The sequence below is a fragment of the Strongylocentrotus purpuratus genome, unplaced genomic scaffold (assembly GCF_000002235.5).
Source record: "Strongylocentrotus purpuratus isolate Spur 01 unplaced genomic scaffold, Spur_5.0 spur5_scaffold_21, whole genome shotgun sequence".
NCBI classification, from domain to species: domain Eukaryota; kingdom Metazoa; phylum Echinodermata; class Echinoidea; order Camarodonta; family Strongylocentrotidae; genus Strongylocentrotus; species Strongylocentrotus purpuratus.
Genome location: NW_022145607.1, coordinates 18,305,288 through 18,325,080, shown reverse-complemented (window position 1 = coordinate 18,325,080; position 19,793 = coordinate 18,305,288). Strand labels below are relative to the sequence as shown.

The 19,793-nt window shown below is 37.1% G+C and overlaps 1 protein-coding gene across 2 annotated transcripts in view; it reads left to right on the top strand.

The window, feature by feature from the left end:
- Nucleotides 1–2,287: 2,287 nt before the first annotated feature.
- The window catches only part of LOC584902 (sestrin-1), a 64,836-nt gene continuing 47,330 nt past the window's right edge, over nucleotides 2,288–19,793 (top strand). The window contains exons 1-3 of one of the 2 annotated variants that reach the window (XM_030995229.1): nucleotides 2,288–2,362; nucleotides 6,626–7,041; nucleotides 17,769–17,834. In XM_030995229.1, the coding sequence (XP_030851089.1) occupies nucleotides 6,733–7,041; nucleotides 17,769–17,834 (375 nt within the window). In that variant the 5' untranslated portion in view covers nucleotides 2,288–2,362; nucleotides 6,626–6,732. Of the gene's footprint in view, nucleotides 2,363–6,625; nucleotides 7,042–13,812; nucleotides 14,291–17,768; nucleotides 17,835–19,793 lie in introns of those variants that run through there. The other variant, XM_030995230.1, reaches the window with a different exon arrangement.

Genomic DNA, 19,793 nt, shown 5'->3' with positions numbered 1-19,793 from the left:
CCCCCTTGCCTCAGTCTCCCCCTTCTGTCTCTTTGATCTCATTGTCCGTTATCACCCGCCAATTGTCCCAGGGGATCGAGAAACAAAGTTGGAGATTCTGAAATCAATCATTTATCATTTCTTTGTCAATGCAATATGATTTTGAAACACGCTTTTGTATAAATTAACGACTAAACTGTTTTTTCAAGAATTCTGAAATACCACAAAGAATGCGTATCTTACGATTTTTGTAAGGAAAATAATCAAAGTTGTATTGTTTCTACCAAAAGGGGGCGGCAAATCTCAAACTCATCTCTGACAACATATTTGAGGTTTCTTTCTTTTTCTTCTTTCTTTCTTCATTCACTTCTTTTTCCTTTTTTTCCCTTCCATTCCTTTATTCCTATATATCTTTCCTACTTCTTATTGCTTTCTTTCTTTTGACTTTAATTTTTCTGTTCAACTGCGTAAACACTAGTACAGTTTTTCTAGTTTGTTGAAAGATGACAACTATTAAATCTCACCCTATCTCTCCTCCTCTCTCTCTCTCTCTCTCTCTCTCTCTCTCTCTCTCTCTCTTACCCCTCCCTTGCTCTCATGTCTCTCTCTCTCTCTCTCTCTCTCTCTGTCTCTTGACAGAATTCCAACCGATTTTTTTTTTCTTTACTTGACAAAATGATCTGAGCCTGAAATATGAATATAAGGAAATACGTGAGTCAGTCGGTTTTGATTAGATTCAAAATATGGGAAAATATCCAACAGAAAAAATACAATCCATAGCTTCTTTTTCTTCGTTTGGTATTGTAATGGCTATTACTCAAATTTGACTATTGTTGCCAGTTCTACAGTATGCTTGAAAGTACAAAAAACAACTAATAACTTTAAAAGAAATACAACTTGAGCTACAGTACAAGACACAATACTAGAAAGCGCAAGTTTTATATTCAAGCTTTTTAAGTTCAAGTTTTATATTTAATAAATCATTGCCTGATCCTATCCCTGGGTTTTATGTTGCAATCAAATTGAAAGCTCATTGCTATTCTAAATAAAACGACACAATTACACAATTATGTCGATCTGATACAATTTTCTTTTTCTCCAAACTGTCACAGTTTGGTATTTCTGGAAAGGTTTACAAGTTCGAGCCGATACATAATGATAGGCCCGATTGCCTACCCTTTTATACTATTTATGACAAAGTTCGAAAATTCGTCGAGCAACTTAAAGAGATTAACAAGATCATTGAACAAAAGTAGTGGATGAACAAAAATGGGCCTTTATTTGTTGAAATAAATTGTACAATACTGTAAATATGCCATTCAGTGGAACAAAACTAATGTTAGCAAGGCACACTGTTATCAATTTGGACTCGAAATTCATAATACATGAATGTAAATGTTGACCAAAATGTGCTTTTTAAACTTAAGATAGACAACATGATAATTTGGACTGTCGATGAGGAAGACCCCCATTCTAAAACAACAATAACAATTGCATTTTTTTTAATGGACGAAACTGGAGGTTGACTATTAATTATTCTTTCTTTAATTAGTCTTTCTTGTCTGTCTATCCCCGGCCCTCTGTGTCTGTCTGCCTTTGTCTTAATTGTCACTCTTTTAAAAGTTGGACCCCCCCCCCCTTCCCGTTTTGTCAACCATTCCAAGTTTACTTTAGATTGAAGAGAGGAATATGGATAGAGGAATAGAGATAGGATGGTTGTTTAGATAGATTTTGAGAAGAGGAGGAGGAGATGTGTCGAGTGCCGATTTCTAACCGCACAGACTTGAGACGAATTGAGACGAGTGGAAATTTCCAGGAGCCCGCACCAACCGCTTTGATTGGTCAAATCTAGAGAAAATGAATATTCATTTTGCACAATCGGTTATTCTAATATAGGTTATCAAAAAATAACTCTTTTGACTTTTCCCAACTCTATATGAATACATATGACTAGAATAAACTAGTTGGAAATTATATTTAAGTGGAAAATGGAATGTATCATCGTGATCAGTGATTTAAATTTTTTAATCTGTAGGAATTACAAATAAACCACCACCAAATACTTATAAAGAAATTTATTGCACAAATTATCATAGCCTCTACACAAGTCTGTATAATATTATAAATCGGTGTGTAATAAAAATGAGTTAACACAAAAATCATTTATTTTATTTCTGATAATTTATTAATGATTAAGGTAATCTTTAAATTTATAAAATATACAAAACACAGAAATTTTTACTATAATAATATAAATTTTGTGTAAGAAACGCTTTCTTGTAAAGGTTAATATTAATCGAGCTTTTCGTGATGAACAATCGATCTTGAATCAATTTTCTGTGGGAATTATAACTAAATACCTCTGATAAAATGCTGATATTTTGTGAGTATTTGAAGGATATTTCTATATATTTACATTTTCATTTTATGATATTACAATGGACTTCCATTTCATCCTGAATCAATTAATATACGAATATTCTGATGTGTTATTTGACTGCGATATGTTTTGTTAAGCACGGCGACAACAGAGAAACTGGGAGTCGGACTGTGAGAGCGATGAGCCTCTTCGCGCCCACTCCGCTCCGGCAGCCACAACTGCAAAAACAGGGTAGTGCGCGGCGCCTGCTCAAAGATTCAGATTGCAATTGGGCACTCCTTTTCTGTTACTTTAATGTTTTCCTTTACGTAGTTTCTAGATAAATGTAGACCCTTTATTACATTGTTAAATATGAAATGGGTCACAGAGTGAAAGAAGGACGGTGATTATGATGATGAAGGGATGAATGAAGATGACAAAGTTCACAGAGAATAAATGAGAGATCTGAGATGTTGAAAATGTTATCAGAGAATGTGATATTCGATCTATGATTTCTCATATTCTACACAAATTTATTTATTTCAATTATTACCAAATGAAAGGCAAAGTTTTTTAACTACAAATTTTATTGGTTGAACTAGAAAACTTTTCGTCTAAGGATTCCAGAGATATCCCGATCTAAAATTAAAAATTTGACATCGGATCACTTATTGGCAAGCAAGCTGCAACTAAAATAAATAGTCATAAAAACAATGAGACCTTTAATACTTAGACAAAAATAACCGTCTGACATTTGTTGACATTCCCCATACACAAATGGTAACCTACTAAATAATAAATGAAGGAAAAACTGTGATAATGCCATTACGAACGTGTAGATGGCGCACAGTTTTCCCTTCATAATCATTTTGCCTTCGGCGTAGACTAGAAGGGATGAGATTGATTTAGATGACTCCATGCGCAGCGAGAGTTTAAAGAGGCATGTTCCCCGTATTCCAGAGGGCGTTCAAAATACGTACCCGCTGGCGGACGGTGCTAGCTGCCTATTGACACCAACAGAATACGGCTCTTACGCAGATGGCATGTTCCGAATGCCCGGACAATACCGATTATCGCATACATGTGCCGAAGTAATGCCAATCGCAGTTCGGCTCTAAGATTCGGCTGCTGTTTCCGCCCACTTTCGTGACGTCGCGATCGTCAGCGATCAGCTGGCTTGGCGAAGGCAGGCCAGGCCGCGCGTACTTGACAGCTGTATGCAAATTAGAAGTCGATCTTCGGAACCAAGATGGCGATGACTAGAGCAGCGATAACTACACTGGCGGGAACGTGCCACTTTAACACGGCTTGCAAGATTTTCAACATGGATGTAGATTTTGACCCATAATTTCCTTAAAAGGGACTATTAAACAGATTATTTCAGTCAAGTTAGTAAGTGGAACCGATGTATTGTAGCCTAGGCCTAATTTACAATTGGATATACACGAGGTAAAATGACATTTTGGGGGATTTTGGGGGCATAACGATACGACCTGAAATGGCCGTGGCGTTATCAAGGGAATGTGTATAGACGGTGTCCGTCTCTAAAGAGAGAGCCGACCCTACCCCAATAAGAGGCTAACGAACGAAAGAGACGGAAAATTCGGTCTAGATCTAGCCTACATAGTAGTACAATATAGTTTTAAAGGAGGGGGTTTTCGGCCACTTCCTGTTACTTCCTATATATTCCTATTTATTATCATTTCTTGTTCAAATCATTAAGCAAATATTATAATTATTTGAACAAAAAAGGAATCCCAGAAAAAAAATCATGAATTGCCATGACAATAATTCATTTCAATTTTCACTGTTTCGGAGACAGTTATCGGCATAGGGAGACAGTTTTAGGCCGCATGTAGGAAGTCAATAGGAAGCGTGCATGCACACCGTGCGTTTCCCCGCTGATCTATAGCACTAGCGGGCGGAGCAGGTATCCCACACCGGAGCTCTCGGAGCTCTCGGAGCTCGCCTGCAGAAAACTATCTTTGCGGTGATCGGAAATTGGAATCTGAATTAGACAGAGACATCGTGTGTGCGCTGCGGTGTCCGGCTGCATTGATGTAATACATGCGATGAGATACTTTTGAGCTTGCGACTCACACAAAATCGGGCTCTAAATCTGAAAAATACTTTAAATGAAGCTCATTTTATGATACCCATATTCCTTACAGACACGCGTAAGATACTAGATTTTTTTAGATTCGGGAAGCGGGAACGCCGATTACATCGCTAAAATGTGATATTTAAGGATATATTTTCCATTGCAAATGTGGTTCTTCAGTGACTATGGCATGTTATGGTATGTGTGGGATATGTGATATGCTATTATGCGATGTATTTTAAAGGGCTTTTACCATGCATCCAACGGACCGGCCGAAAACTGTCGCTGGTCGATTACCCCCTCCTTTACTCTGTATGAGTTTTCCAATTTTATCTCAGAACCATGAAATGGTCCGTTCATTCATTTGATCTAATTTTTGACATGACCCGTCCGATATATTTCCGGGTCAACCTACCAAAACATAGCCAATGGCCAATCAGAGCACTTGTTTAATATTGGGTTTATGAATATTCATACACCTGTATATCACAGGGTCAAAGAAAAAATGAATATTCATTTACTAAAACCAAGATGGCTGACAATGAATCATGTTGACTACGAGACTTTCTCGAATTAATCATTAATTTCGGATCTAAATGAGCGAGCTATCGTAAGTCAGAGTAGATATTTCTGTGTTATTTTTTATTCCAACGATATTGAGATGTAAAAATTCAATGTCAGATCAGAATTGCAAACAAGATAAGAAATTTAGAGTAGGCCTACCAGTAATGAAAACACAAAGCCCTAAATTTGCATTCAAGAGATTTAAATTACCAGGGCTTAAATTAATCCAAGGCCACCAAGGCCATGGCCTTGGATGCCCCCTTGATTGGCCTCAATGCCCCTCTCATTGGCCTTGGAGATTTTTTGTCCTCTTTCCAATTATTCCTATTTGTACTGTAATTAGGAATGTGCCCTACAGAAAAGTGGACTTCCCCTAAAAATATTTAAATTTAAGGCCTGAATTACTCTATTAGTTTTACAGACCTGTGACTGTTTTATAAAAAGGTGACCCATCATACATGTACACTGTAATTGCATAAATTGCTAGGCAAAATATACGATTGGCCGGCATCACCAATTTTGAAGACATCTTTTCTCAAAATGAAGATTTCCAGACCTTGACTTGCCAGCAAGTACATGTTTTTCCTTTTCAGAATGGATGCAAAGGACTGTACAATTTACTGATCTTTTGTCAATATTTTCATAATTTTACACCCTATTCTAGAGGAAACTTTGGCACTACATTAGTGATTTTACATGTACACCCTGTATGTTCCTCTTTCCATTGGTGGTTTCAGATTTTTGAAATGGAACTGTGAGTGAATTATGATACTGAGCATGCTGAGAGAATCAGAATTTCATATAAAAAGGAGTTAAACAGAATTACATGTACTGTACACAGAAGGTCAAATGTAGTCCAGTCTAGTTTCTACTGGTTATACTTCTAATTTTAATGCAAAATATTGAGTGTACTACATAGTACATGTACATGTACTGTACATGTCTGTACTAGGGCTGTAACATCACAGATATCTCCAATTCCGTTTAACTGCCAGCCAAAACCGGACGGTTTTCGGTTAAACGATTTAAAAAAAAAAAAAAAAAAAAATTTGACCGACTCTGTCGGCTGGGTTGGACAATAACTGCGAGGTGCATTTAAAGGCGCCGATTTGTGCTTGTGAACTTGTCACAAATAATAGTAACAATGTCGTTTTTAGAAGAATGTGTAAGATCATTAATGTAAATTGAAAACAGTAGAGGACCTAGGATAGAACCTTGTGGTACGCCATGTGTTAAAGTTGGATGAATTATTATTATAAACTACATATTGAGATCTATTACAAAGATTACTTTCAAACCAAGATGACAGACAAATTGGAGTGTTCTAGTTTTGGAGTGGTGAGTCAACACACAGATTACTGAGCTGGGAGACATTGCCAGGCATAGTGCCAGGTGGATATAAATCGAAAAATTAAAAAAAAAAAAATTAAAAAAAAATTATTAAAAAAAAAACAAAAACAAAAAACGGGAAAACGAAACCGTCCAATTGAAAACGGAATCCGCCATGGGCGGTCGGATACCGGACGGTTAAACGTTTGGCTACAGCACTAGTCTGTACCGGTAGACCCCACATTGTAATATGCATTTTTTGATAAATCTTGTCTCTTTTGTTTTCTTTACAGTGACCCCATAGATTTTTGTGCTTTCATTCTCATCCCCATGATACCTGGGCATTACAGAAGGAGAGACAGACTTGGATAGCAAAGCGATAGGACTACCGACTCTGGGAATGGAAGAGAGTGAGTTGAGATGGTTATTTACTCGGCTAGCAACGAGAGACGCTACTGAACGTTCCCTGGCGTTGGCCGAAATAGAAGTTACCGGTGGCGAACTAGTGCCCAATGGATCGCCGAATGGCACAGGGGACGGTATGCGAATCGGCAGTAACGATCACTGTGCCGATGGAACGCTTATTGAATCAGCACTGAGCAAGAATGTGACTTCCACCCGCTTCCTAGCTCACATCTTGCGGCTGGCTATCCAGTGCCCCTTCAGTGATGTTAGGGAGCGATGTAAAGCAGTACTGCAAGGAGTGAAGGTAGGCTATCGAATATTCTTTACATTTCAAGGGTTTAAAAGTTCAGGTATATCATTGACGAATAAACATATCAATTTCAAGCTATTCATTATTTACTTAAGTTTTCTTTTCAGAAAACACATGAGTACCTAAAACAGAATGATTGGGAACTACTTTACATGTACATGTAGATTTGGAAAGTTTTTTTTACATGACACTTTGAGTCACTGTCATGCAATGATGCACACCCTGCTTCTGATGATATTTCTTTTGATGTATTTTTTATGATCATTTCTTTTGATGATTATATATTTTTTATGATCATTTCTTTTGATGATTATGTATTTTTTATGATCATTTCTTTTGATGATTATGTATTTTTTATGATCATTTCTTTTGATGATTATGGATTTTTGTAAGATGATCTCTGTAAACTTTTCTAAATGTTTGTCCCTAAATTACCCCAAGTGTCAGAATTCACAAATTTTTGCCCTGTATTTCATTTTAAACAGACAGTGAAGTGTGATACGTGTACATGTACATGTACATGTAGCTACAGGAATAAACTATAAATAGGAGAAATCAATATAAAAAGACAATAATATTAGAAATAAAGATTTATGAAACGTTGGAGTACATGTATGCTTGTTTTCTACAATATGATAAAAATCATACGTGTATAACCTGGGCAAAGACATGGGGAAATCAATCTTTTGGGGAAAAAAAGGGAAATTAATGAGATAAAAATATACATGGACTGTATATGCAATTGATAAATAGTAATAATAATAATCTTTTAAAGTCCACTCCAAATTTTATTAAGTTAAACAGAAATTGGAAATTCTTTTTGCCCAATTGATCGTGAGCCGAGCAGCCACTGAGCAGCCCCAGATCGACGTTGCTCTATTTCTTATTGTTGAGCGCCAAACAAGGTAGCAGCAACTCCCGTCTTTTAATGTCTTTTGGTATGACGCGGCCGGGGTTCGATCCCACTACCTCCCGGTTGTGAGGCGGACGGTATGGGGCTCACTATGTACATGTAACAATAGGTGCACTCATAATCATCATAATAGAGAAGAAAATATTCATTTTAACATGTACAATGCATTTGGGTCATTTTATTCATGCTTGATATCATCACCATGTACAGTACATGTACATGTACAATGTTTTCAATAGTATATTTTTTTAGCATTTATTGAGCAAATTTGTATGGGACTGTTGGGGGTGAAAAGCCCTAAATATTCTCATTTCTTGTTGCCTTTGTATTTATTTGAATGATTGTCATGCTTGTAGTGAGATGTACAGTACATACATGTGCATATGTAAATGTACATACACATGTACAGTATTTTACCAGCAAGTCCATCATCGTATGAAGTCAGACCGAAAGCAAAGGGTGTGCATTTGTACCGGTACATATACATGTATGAGGGTAGGGGTGGACTGGAAGCTGGAAGTGAATGGAAGCTAAAGGAATCAGCCTCCATCACAAGTATAAAGGGGTTGTTGTGATTGAGATGTTCACATTCGCACAACACCTCAAATTTAAAATCAACATGAAGTTGAAGTTGAAAGACACAGGTCATTTAAACTGCATGATGGCCTTATTAAATACGAGTAACCTTTAATCACAGACCTCATTTGCAGGTGTACCCAGTCTCCATTCAAAAGCCATTCAGATCATGGATTTAATACAAAACAGGGTAATCTTTCTTTTGTTATGCTCCACTCGCACCCCTGGGTGATCTACAATGTACATGTACATGTAGGCACCTGGACAGGCAACTGGTTTCAAATTTAGTATGTTAATTCACTTACATGTACTTGTACATTTACATGTATGTGTATTTCTTACATTTAAAAAAAAATTGTATACATACACCTGTACATGTACATGTACATGTACACATTTCATTTTTCTTAAATATATATTTTTTTGTGGGGGGGGGGGGGGATCAAAAATTGCGCATTAAGATCAAATGAGGATTCTCATGATTTGAATTATGATTTTAGAAATGATATCCTTGATTTGTAACATTTTGTTTACAGGTTTATACGTTTTACAGGTTTATATGTTTAGTTATAATACAACTTTGTACTTGTACACTACTTACAGTATGGGGTAAATCAATAGAAAGATTCAATGGGTGAGGGAGTAGGGACTGATCGAGGGATGCATTCAATATTTTTGGTAACTGGATATTTTATGAGTGCAATACTTTGTCGTAATGCACTTTCTATGACATCAGATGAACTTGAATGTGTCGCTTATGGATGCAAACTGTGTACGTGCACTTGGAACACAAGCAGTACCGATACTCACCTGTGATTGGCTGAAATAGGGTGGTGTGTCACAATGGAATTTTCCATTACTGTATGTGTTTATACATGTAGGTGTGCTTTTGTTTTGCACATAATCTTTGTTACCCCTTTGAAACTTGGGGAAATGTTTTTGCAGGTCCCACCGCACGGAAATGCAATGGTGCGTTGGATTTTTCTTTCAAACACAATTACCTTTTTAAATTGAGTTTTTAATATCATTATAGAGATGAGTCCATTATCCGATAATAATAGAACTGTCAAATGTTAAAGACATAATTTCCAGACAACTCTTTCTCAAGAAGTAGAGGGAATCTTGTCATCTTAAACTCTGGATGCACAAGTTCATGTACATGTACATGTACAAGTAAAGTATTTCCATTTTCGGTTTAATAAAATCTGGAGTGGACTTTAAAAGATTATTATTATTATGTACAGTACATGACATTTATATACTAACATGTATACCTGTGTCTTGTAAATGTACCTCTACAAGTATCTCAAAAACACTTTGAAGTGCCTTTGATGAATTATATCGGCAATACTACTGTAACAATACTTTCACCGAATACAATACATTACTGTATTTGCCCAGGCTCTGGAGGGGTTGGGTCTACAGTGTATAAAGGGGGGTAGTTATTGCATCATCAAGTCAGCAGTCCTACATGTCGCATGAACAAGTGGTTGCTTGACAGCAATACTGGTACATCATAAAAGGCTTCTTGTTCTATTGTACTGGTAAAAACATTTAGTCTTGCTCTCAGATATTGAAGCCCATTTACACTGATATACAAATGTAGGATTAGGAGGAAGCCTGATAAGGCTGCTGCGCCGCATAGGCTGCACAGGCTACACCCCCGATTTTGACATTTTTTAGACTTTAACAACATTTATTTTAAAAATATTTATTAAATATGGATATATTTTTTTTGAGACACCATGGGCAACAAGCCAGATGGCCGGTTATTTCAGCTTTCTCTTGTGTATTGCGCCATAGCTTTGCTCGCGCGAGCTGAGAGGATTGAGGTTGCTTAAGCTATGGCAAAAACTTAAATCTAGATCTACCACTACCAGTAGAGTTTGGTTGGGAAGTTATGAATTTTATTTACGAGATTGACAAACTTTGCCCTTCATAACACAAAATTGTCGGTAAGACATGTGTTATTCTAGACAGTTATTGTAGAAATGTCCATCACCTTTCATTGTTGTCCCACATGTACAGATTTGTGCTGTTTTTCATTGTTTTGACTTGCGATTTTTTAATATTTTTTTTTACTCTTTCGCCGCAAAGGCCGCACCCCGACTTTTTGATATTTTCTCTTCCAAAAATACTGCGGCCTTTACAGAGGCAAAAACGGTATATTGTACAGTATGTACATGTACATGTAAATGTTGATGAAAATGGAGAGAGAGAGAGAGAGAAAGAGAGAGAGAAAGAGAGAGAGATAATTTGTTGGTTGGAGGGGGAGGGGGAGGGGAGGAGGGGGAGGGGAGGAGGGGAGGAGGGGGAGGGGGATGGGGGTTAATGAAGTACATGTAGGTCTACCTGTGTGTATTTTGTTATTCTTCAATTTAGACCAAACAAATTATAGTTTAAGCTTTCATAAATACACTAGTACATATACATGTACTGTACATGTAGTTTTGTTTTTATTTTAAGTTTGGTTTTTTAATTATTATGAGGGCATACATGTACATGTGCATTATGTACGGCACTGTATGCTGTAAAAGTAGATTTTGTTTTTAATAGTTGACCAGCAATAAGCAAGAAAAGTTACATGTATACACATACTGGACATGTACATGATTGTCAAAAAAGAGTGTTCATGTACAGCATGAATAATGCTTGCTCAATGAAAAATCAAACTCAAATATGCTCACAAATCTACATGTGTACATGTACAGTACACATAGAGTACATGCACATGTTGTAGGTCCTTCAAGCTTAAAACTTCTGAAGCACTCGGTCACAAATAGAAATTGTGTTTAGGGGTTCTCGCTATTGAAGATTTCAGAGAGTGAGTTTGTCCCTGACCCCATTCAGGGAATAATTTTCCTCAAATTTTTTGATTAGCAATTTCAGGCCATGGATAAATATGTCAAATGAAATTCTGTACATTTCTATGGAAGAAAACTGCTACACAAAAGATATTTTGTATAGCAGTCATGCAAAAATGCATAGCAAATTGCGATGCGATACCAGGAAAATTATTCCCTGCCATTTACATACAGTACACTGTCTGGATACAAGGCTACTTCTCAAATGAAAGGAGAACTTTTCACAATAGAAGATTAAGTGATTAAGGAATAAAAGGAAGAAGCAGACAATGTCTACAATGTGAATGAACACAATGAGAGCCTCTGAAAAAGAAGCATCAGCTGTGTGAATAATGAAAGTTCTCCAGGGATGAGAAAAATCAATACCGGTATCTTATCAAATTGAAATCAATACCGGTAATGCTTTTGATGTAGTATGACAAAAATATTGTAAAGCAAGAGACATTTTAAACAAAAGGTGAATAATTGTTGAATTAAATAATAGGTGTCAAGGGATGACAGATGATGGCATAGAATGACACATGGAACAGATCATTAAAAACAGTTTCAACTACTGTATTGGTTCATGTACTGGGCCAAATGTTATGATAAATAGTGACAATGTTCACAACGGTACAATGGATCATGTGACGAAGGCATGCACTTTCTACATATTACACACATGTGTTGCATGTACAATACATACATGTACATGTACACAGGCCTCATGCCTCTCACCCATTCACAGTGTGACTGGAGTCAAGACCCCATTTTAAAAATACAATTCTTTATTATGAGGCCATATATGTAATCCACACCTCCATTGAATCATAGTTTACTTTTCAAGTATCATTTTAGGATAATTGATTGGAGCCAGAAGGATATAAATACAATACACATACATTAAAGATAAACTCCAGTTCTGGTAAAAAAAGAAAATTAAAATCTCACAGAATCAAACGAAACTTACACTGAATGTTCAAGATTGAAAATAAATGACATGTGCCAAACAATTTTGGAAGAAAATGTATACTGGCTGAGTAATGAGCATAGAAAGACAAGGAAATCAAGGTACATGCAGTACTAGCCCCGACACCATTTGTGTTGTCCCATATATAACTTTCTGTGTACAGTGCTTGTTACTTTATCAAGACTCAGCCAAATTTATTATGATTTTGAAGACTCCAGAACCTTGCAGTGCACACCAATACTTACATGCTACATGATCAACTGTTTCTGATCCATTCCACACCTTTTCTTTCACAATGCAATCGCATTACCAGAACTCACCTTTATCTTTAAGTTTAACACAGATGCATGCCCTTCTGGCTCTGAACAGATGACATTTTTAAATTCTCAATAATACTGAAAACTTCAATATTTATACATGACAGCTTTTACTTCCTCCATGATCAAACCCAATCTTGTCAGAACTCAGAATGTGGTACTCAAGATAGAAAGGTCAAGTAGGCAGATTCTTTACATTTCAATCATACACTGGTACATTTTTGCCTCTCCATTCTCTACTACCGGTATGTAGAATGGAGTAAACGATACCAGTGATAATCTTGAGACTGTATTGATTATTAAAAGCATAGTTGTTATTGCTGATAATAATAATTGTGGCTTCTTATAGTGCACATGTCCAAAGATTAACCAAAACAAAACAACAAATCACTTTCTCTTTCTTGCTCCAGGTATGATTTTCACATGTAGCAGTTATCAAGTTCATGTGGTAAATTCTTTGAAGTACTGTAGATATAGTTTTAATATAAACATGCCTCATTTTACTCAAGTGTGCATGCTGAGGCCACTCTGACGCAAGCAATATGCTCGTGACCAGGCTTGGTATGTGCTATGTTTACATGGAAATTATTGATCAAGTTCAAGCCAAGCTAGCATACCCTATCTCTCTTGTGTTGGGATTCTGGCCAACAAGACGTCACCAGCAAGTGTTTACATCGCCCAGAGGTGACTTTTCAGGGTTTTAGGATAGTCTTCTGAAGGACAGTACTTGTGATTAAGTTGATGGATATCCTGTGGAATCGCTTTTGTTCAGAGTGTGACCTTCCTGAGGAAAGACTAGAATAAGACTACCAAGAAGGTATATTTAATTTTTGTATTAATGTAATGATAACCTTTGAAAATACATGAATTTGGCATGATTATGTTCTATACTACATGTAAGAACAGGCCAGGAAGTGTATGGAGTATAGACTACACATGGTTTGCTGAAAGGAAGTGATGCATATTCATGAGGAGACACACCTTCAACTTACCCCCATCCAGTAGCCAATCATAGCTGAGATTGGGTATGAGCTGACTGTGTGTATTTGTGTGTGTGTGCTTCACTGTTCATACTCTAGTACTCTACAGTGCACAACACGTACAGTGTGCAAGCCAGTGAAGTGTGTGAATACAGATCATGCATATTCATTACTGCAGGCAGCTGTTTTTCAGTGTGATGCAATATCCTAGAGAAGTTGCTGCATGCAACATACTACCGTCTCATGCACCGGTACTTGCATGTACTGCATGTAGGTGTACTGTACAGGCGTGATATCTGTTGTTGAGGAAGATTTGTTATTGGTGTCCATTTGCGATTGCATAAGCCATACTATTATCCAAGGCTTCTACTATTAGGCCCATGGAACCAAAACACAACAGCCAAATGCTTGGTGAATCAAACTGTTATTGTGCCCCTGTGGATGGTTGCGATTTGAACCTCTCCAATACGTCCAAAGTCAGCGACGCTACGATGGGGAAACATGCCAGTCTTGACTGTGTAAGGCGTGAACTGCTCTCCGTTCGGGAGATGGAGGAGAAAGTTTGGGAGGAGGAAGCGACGGAAGACGTGGTGCCAGAAACCAAAATGACAGGAAAACGCTGTAGATCATCGGCAACCACACAGGTCAGTGAGACACAGAGATTGGGGGTCCTTTCTCAACGAAAAATCTTGGCACTGAGCCCACGATTGCAAACTTTTGATGTTCAGTGTGTACTGTACTAGTAAATTTAGGATGCTTTTGTCAGCCAAAGTGTCATTGAGATTGTGCTTAAGAGAATTTGTGATATCAAATTACATGAAGACATGTACATGTAGTATCCTACTTATTGTGTATGTGCACATGTACATTATGTGCAGGCCTTAAATTTCAGTATTTTTAGGGCAAGGCCACTTTTCTGTAGGGTACATTCCTATATTACAGCACAAATAGGAAGAATTGGAAAGGGCACAACCAATCTCCAAGGCCAATGATGGGGGCATTGAGGCCAATCAAAGGGGCATCCATGGCCATGGCCTAGGTGGCCTTGGATTAATTTAAGCCCTGTATGTGTGTATTTTGACATGTTGGAAAATACAAATACTGGTACACTTTTTCATGTACATGTACATGTACAATGTATAGTAATAGACGTTTATCTTTTACTCAAATTTTTTGATAAAATCACTAAATTCTCCAGTGTAAAATTTGCATATTGGTTGAACTACTTAGGAGTACTCACACTGCACTCCTGACCAGCAATACTTGACCATGATATCTGTATCTGCGGTCTTGTCATGTGCTAGCGGTCATTGTCCATAATTGGCATGGTTTGACCTTGGTCCTTGGCTGTGGTCACTTGTAAGCAAGTCATCTTCCTCTGGCATTGTTCTCTTATCTCTCGCAGAAAGGGCAAATTTGAGCATGTACTGTACATTTAATTAGGAAATGCCTCTTTAATCTATGTCCTGTATTCATGCACATTTACATGTACAATGTACATGGGAAATATGTTATTGCCATGTACAGTACACTATGAATAACTATATTAGAAAAGAGAACAAAAAAAATTATATATTTTTTTCAAAATTCACTCATAGTCATGATCACATGTACTCCAAAACCACAGTCCTACCTGTACATGTACATGTATGTGGTTCCAAGAAAGTAAGTTTCAAACTATTTTCCAAGGAGGAAGAAGTTAGAACAGGATATGATATGCTCTAATTATAAAAAAGAAAACAAATTGGTAATAATACACTTTATTCACTAACCAATATAACCACACTCTGTTTCTCAGAATACCTTGTTTGATGAAATAGTATTACAAAAATGTACACGTACACCTGTACACTGAACATTGTAAACCAGGGCTCCACATTAACTTTTTTCATATACTGTTTGGTGTCCGGATTAAGATTCTTGATACTGGTATGCATGAGCCTCTAAAATGTAAACATTGTGTGGGTCCTAAATTCGATTTTGGGCACCCATTTGTCCCAGGCGCCTATTAGGGTCAAGCCCTGTGCACACAAAGAACCAGAAACCCTTTTTCATATTACATGAATGTGTTCTCAAAATGAATATATTTCAATTATTAATTATTAATTATTATTCAAGTTGGTGGCAAGAATCGACTTGTGTAAGCCAAGTGTTGTGTTTATTATTATTTGTAAGATATATGGAGGTGAGCCACCTCTAGGATCTACTCGGATTATTTCCTTTTGTCAACATTTCACAACGACTGTCAAAACTTTGTGGTATTGGCCTTCGCTATCTCCATGGACAAGTTTGGCAGATTTATCATAACAAAATGACAAATCACTTTCTTACTCCATGTACATGTACACAGTGTTAGTGGCGGATTAAGGATTTTTTGGAGTGGGGGGGGGGGGGGGGGGCACAAGTCCACATATTCTCTGACATACTGGTACTCCCTCTATTACACACAGATCTCTGAAACGAAATGAGCTTTATTGCAAAAGAAGACTGTTGAAAGAAAATAATGACAATCTTGAGGAAATCCTTTTATTTATACTGATATAAACTGTACATGTACATGTAGGCATACACGTACATGTACATGTAGGTAATGGGATTGTGTAAGCCTACATGTACATTGTAATCCTCCACATGCGATGTGGTTTGTAATTGTATGCTGTATTTTGTATGAACTAGATTGCTGGAAAGATAACTCTAGTAATTAGTGAACAATGATACAAATACCTTCCAGTATCAGATCATGTATTATATGCAATTGACAAAATTATACATTTACACAACATGCATTATAATACATGTACCAGGGTATATAGTAAGAAAAATATTTTAATGTTAGTATGCCTTCATACAAATGTAGCAAATTACCTTTTACATTGATTGTAGACTTGTTTCTTTGTGTGGTTCTGTCACCATTCACTGTCACCATTCACTACATGTGTACAGTGAATGGTAACAGCGAATGGTGTCAGAAGTGAGCTAGTTTGTGTCTGGTTTCTAGACTATCAAGCAGCTGTATGACATTCATTAATTCATTCATTCATTCCGTCAGCCATTCCGAATAGAGACCCTATCACGTAATCACTTCAGTCATTAGATTGTGTGCATAATGCCACCTTGGCATCCTTCGCATCCTTTGATGTTGAAGTTGAAGTTGATGGATTCTTGCATTCATGGAGGTCCTTCTTGCTTTAAATACATGTACATGAACATACATTTCTACATGTGCAGAACATATTTTTGTGTACAAGTAGTTCACTATTTTTATTTATAATTGTCACATTTTGGGGCAATATTCTTACTTTTAGCAGTTTAGAATACAGTACAATGTACATGTAGATATCTTTTTCTCTACTTTCTGTAATTCACTTTTCCCAATAACAATTTATAATTGTGTGTGACTATTAAAGGTAAACATGATTGTTTTATAATTGGCCTCCTCGTTAAATACCTACATGTAACAAGTACAGTACAACCCTTTGCCGTGCATTCTGTAATAGGAGCTTATCTTTCTATTTATAGGGGTTATTTTTAAACTTGGGCTTGTAAAAGGACCCCACTATACAGGTACATGTACATGTAGACTACATGTTCATACTGTAGATGGCCTATCAGCAGGCCTACTTGGGTTGATTCATAGAAATTGAAATTTAAAAATGTATAATTACATGTACACTGTATGTTTAGATTGTTGGAAGCAGAGTAAAATTGTGTATTTTACATTGACTTTAAAAAATAATGACCCGAGTGACATTGCCTGTACTGCATTACATTGATGTGTCGAACAATGAGATGCAAAAATACTAGTTTTGCTTAGTTGCACCTTTACTCATGTGTGCATTCTCTTTCAAAACATGTCATTTTTATGGATTTGGATTGAATAGTCAATCGTATGTAGAGTATTTACCCTCTGTGTGAAGTTGTTGATGATTGGGGTATTTCTTTCACTTGCAACTTTGCAAAGTTTCTTTTTCAATTTGTCACTTGGATTTTGCATTCATTATATCCCAACAAAAGACATGTACAAGTATGCCTACATGTATATGTACATTATATGAAAGAACGACTTTCTGTCATAACATTTCAATCTAAATTATAACAAAACCTTCACCTTTTCTCTTCCAGGAGCAAGGAGGGAAAATTCCACGACAGTGTGGCACCGGACCTAGCTCGTTCATTCCAAACTCAGAGGTAAGATATTTGCTCTGCTTGCTAAATTTTTTGTTTTTGCCATGTTCAGTGTTATTATGGCTTCAGATTTGTATTATCAAGATTTAGAGAAGGGTTAAAATCACCATCCTATGTTTGCACCTGGACTTGAACCTGGGTCATCTTGTATGCAGACCAGAGAGCCAGCCACTAGACCAACTCATGTCCAGTGAGTGCTAACTTCCAGTATCAGAAGGAGTTTAATAAATTGAAAGAAAATTACCACGTCTATAGATATCAACCTTTCCTAGTTTTCTCCACACTCTGTATGTGGGGGGGGGGGGGGGGGGAATATAGTTTTCGGACTAAATAATCTAGCTCTCATTTGCTTTAGGAGCAAGAGAAAAGGATGTAAACTTAATACTCTGCTCGGAAAGTAGAGATCTGTCATAGATCCCTGCTTGAGATCAGCAAACTTTAAAATATCACAATTGTCTCTGGGAACTCATTTCAAAGTCTCTCACTTTGAAATTTTCAATGAAAATTTTTGCACTCAATAAGAAAAAGTTTTGGGATTATTTCAATAAATCTTGTCAGCAAAAACATAGTTGAAGTTTATTGTATTTTGAGGTTTTTTAAAGCATTCAAGGGCTGTATGAAATTGCATACATGTACTGTATGAAAGGATAAGGGAACAGGATGGGTATAAAGTACTCAAATACATAATGCATTACAGTACATTCATATACAAGAAAACAAATTTCCTGTGGAAAAAAACTAAACAGGATATATCAAGAGCCCTAAAGAAATTTCAAATGCGGTAGCAACATCTGATGTGCACTGCATCCTTTAATTTTTCTCAGAAATGTTCTTGATGTGTCATTGCCACATTGTTGTGAATGAAATTACGATACATTTCAGAAATATTGGTGCGTCCTACTTGTTATGGTATTTTTCATGCCATATAATCAGATTTGATATGACGTCATACTGTGCACAGTGGGCAGCAATTACAGGGAGACAATATCAATCTGTACAAATATCCATTGATGCCTATTTGATGGTGTGACAGAATCCTACCTATACCCCATCAGTCACATCAAAGCACTCTCACAGCCCCTATACAAATTTAAGTTCGTGGTAAGCTTAATAAGATCGTTTTTTAGGCTTTAAGCTCGTAACACGCTTCCAGGACGCTAGTAACGATCTTACAAAATCTTGGCGAGCTCGTGGCGAACTCGCGGGTAAACTGGGGAGCTCGTGCAGGGCCCTGGGAACTTTTTTTTCACCGGGGGTGCTCTGGCGTCTTCATCGGGGAGGGGGTTTATTTCTGATTCCATAACCGTTACGGTGGTGGTTTACACATAATGCTGAAATGACATAATTTTCTTAGATTTTCCTCATTTTTTTAGTAAATTATACATTTTTATGCGTTTGTTGTAAAATGACCAATTCCTAAATTTACAGCCAGGCAAGAAATATGCTTCTTGAGGTGCCTACATGTCAGGGCCCGCGAAACAGCGGGGATCGGGAGCTTCCAACCCCCCCCCCCTCACACTTTTTTGACAAAGTATATTAAAGAGAAATAGAAAGAAAAAGAGCAAGAAAGAAAGAATAGTTAACTGCCAGTGTCACAACAATATAAGGTATCATGATGATACTCATCTGACCGTAATTTAGTGCCTAAAACCCTTAGGCTTCTGGGGGCTCCGCCCGCTGGACCTACGCCAATCAGTGTCCTGCCAGTTGCACAAATAAGGTATAAAAATATGTTCATCTGACCGTAATTAAACGCCTAAAAATCCCGAGCTTCCGGGGGCTCTGCCCCCTGGACTCAACCAACGGCCCTAAGGCGGGCCCCCTGATACTCATTTGACCGTAATTTAGTGCCTAAAACCCTTGAGCTTCTGGGGGCTCCGCCCGCTGAACCCCACGCCAATTAGTGTCTTGCCAGTGGCACAAATAAGGTATAAAAATATGTTCATCTGACCGTAATCAATG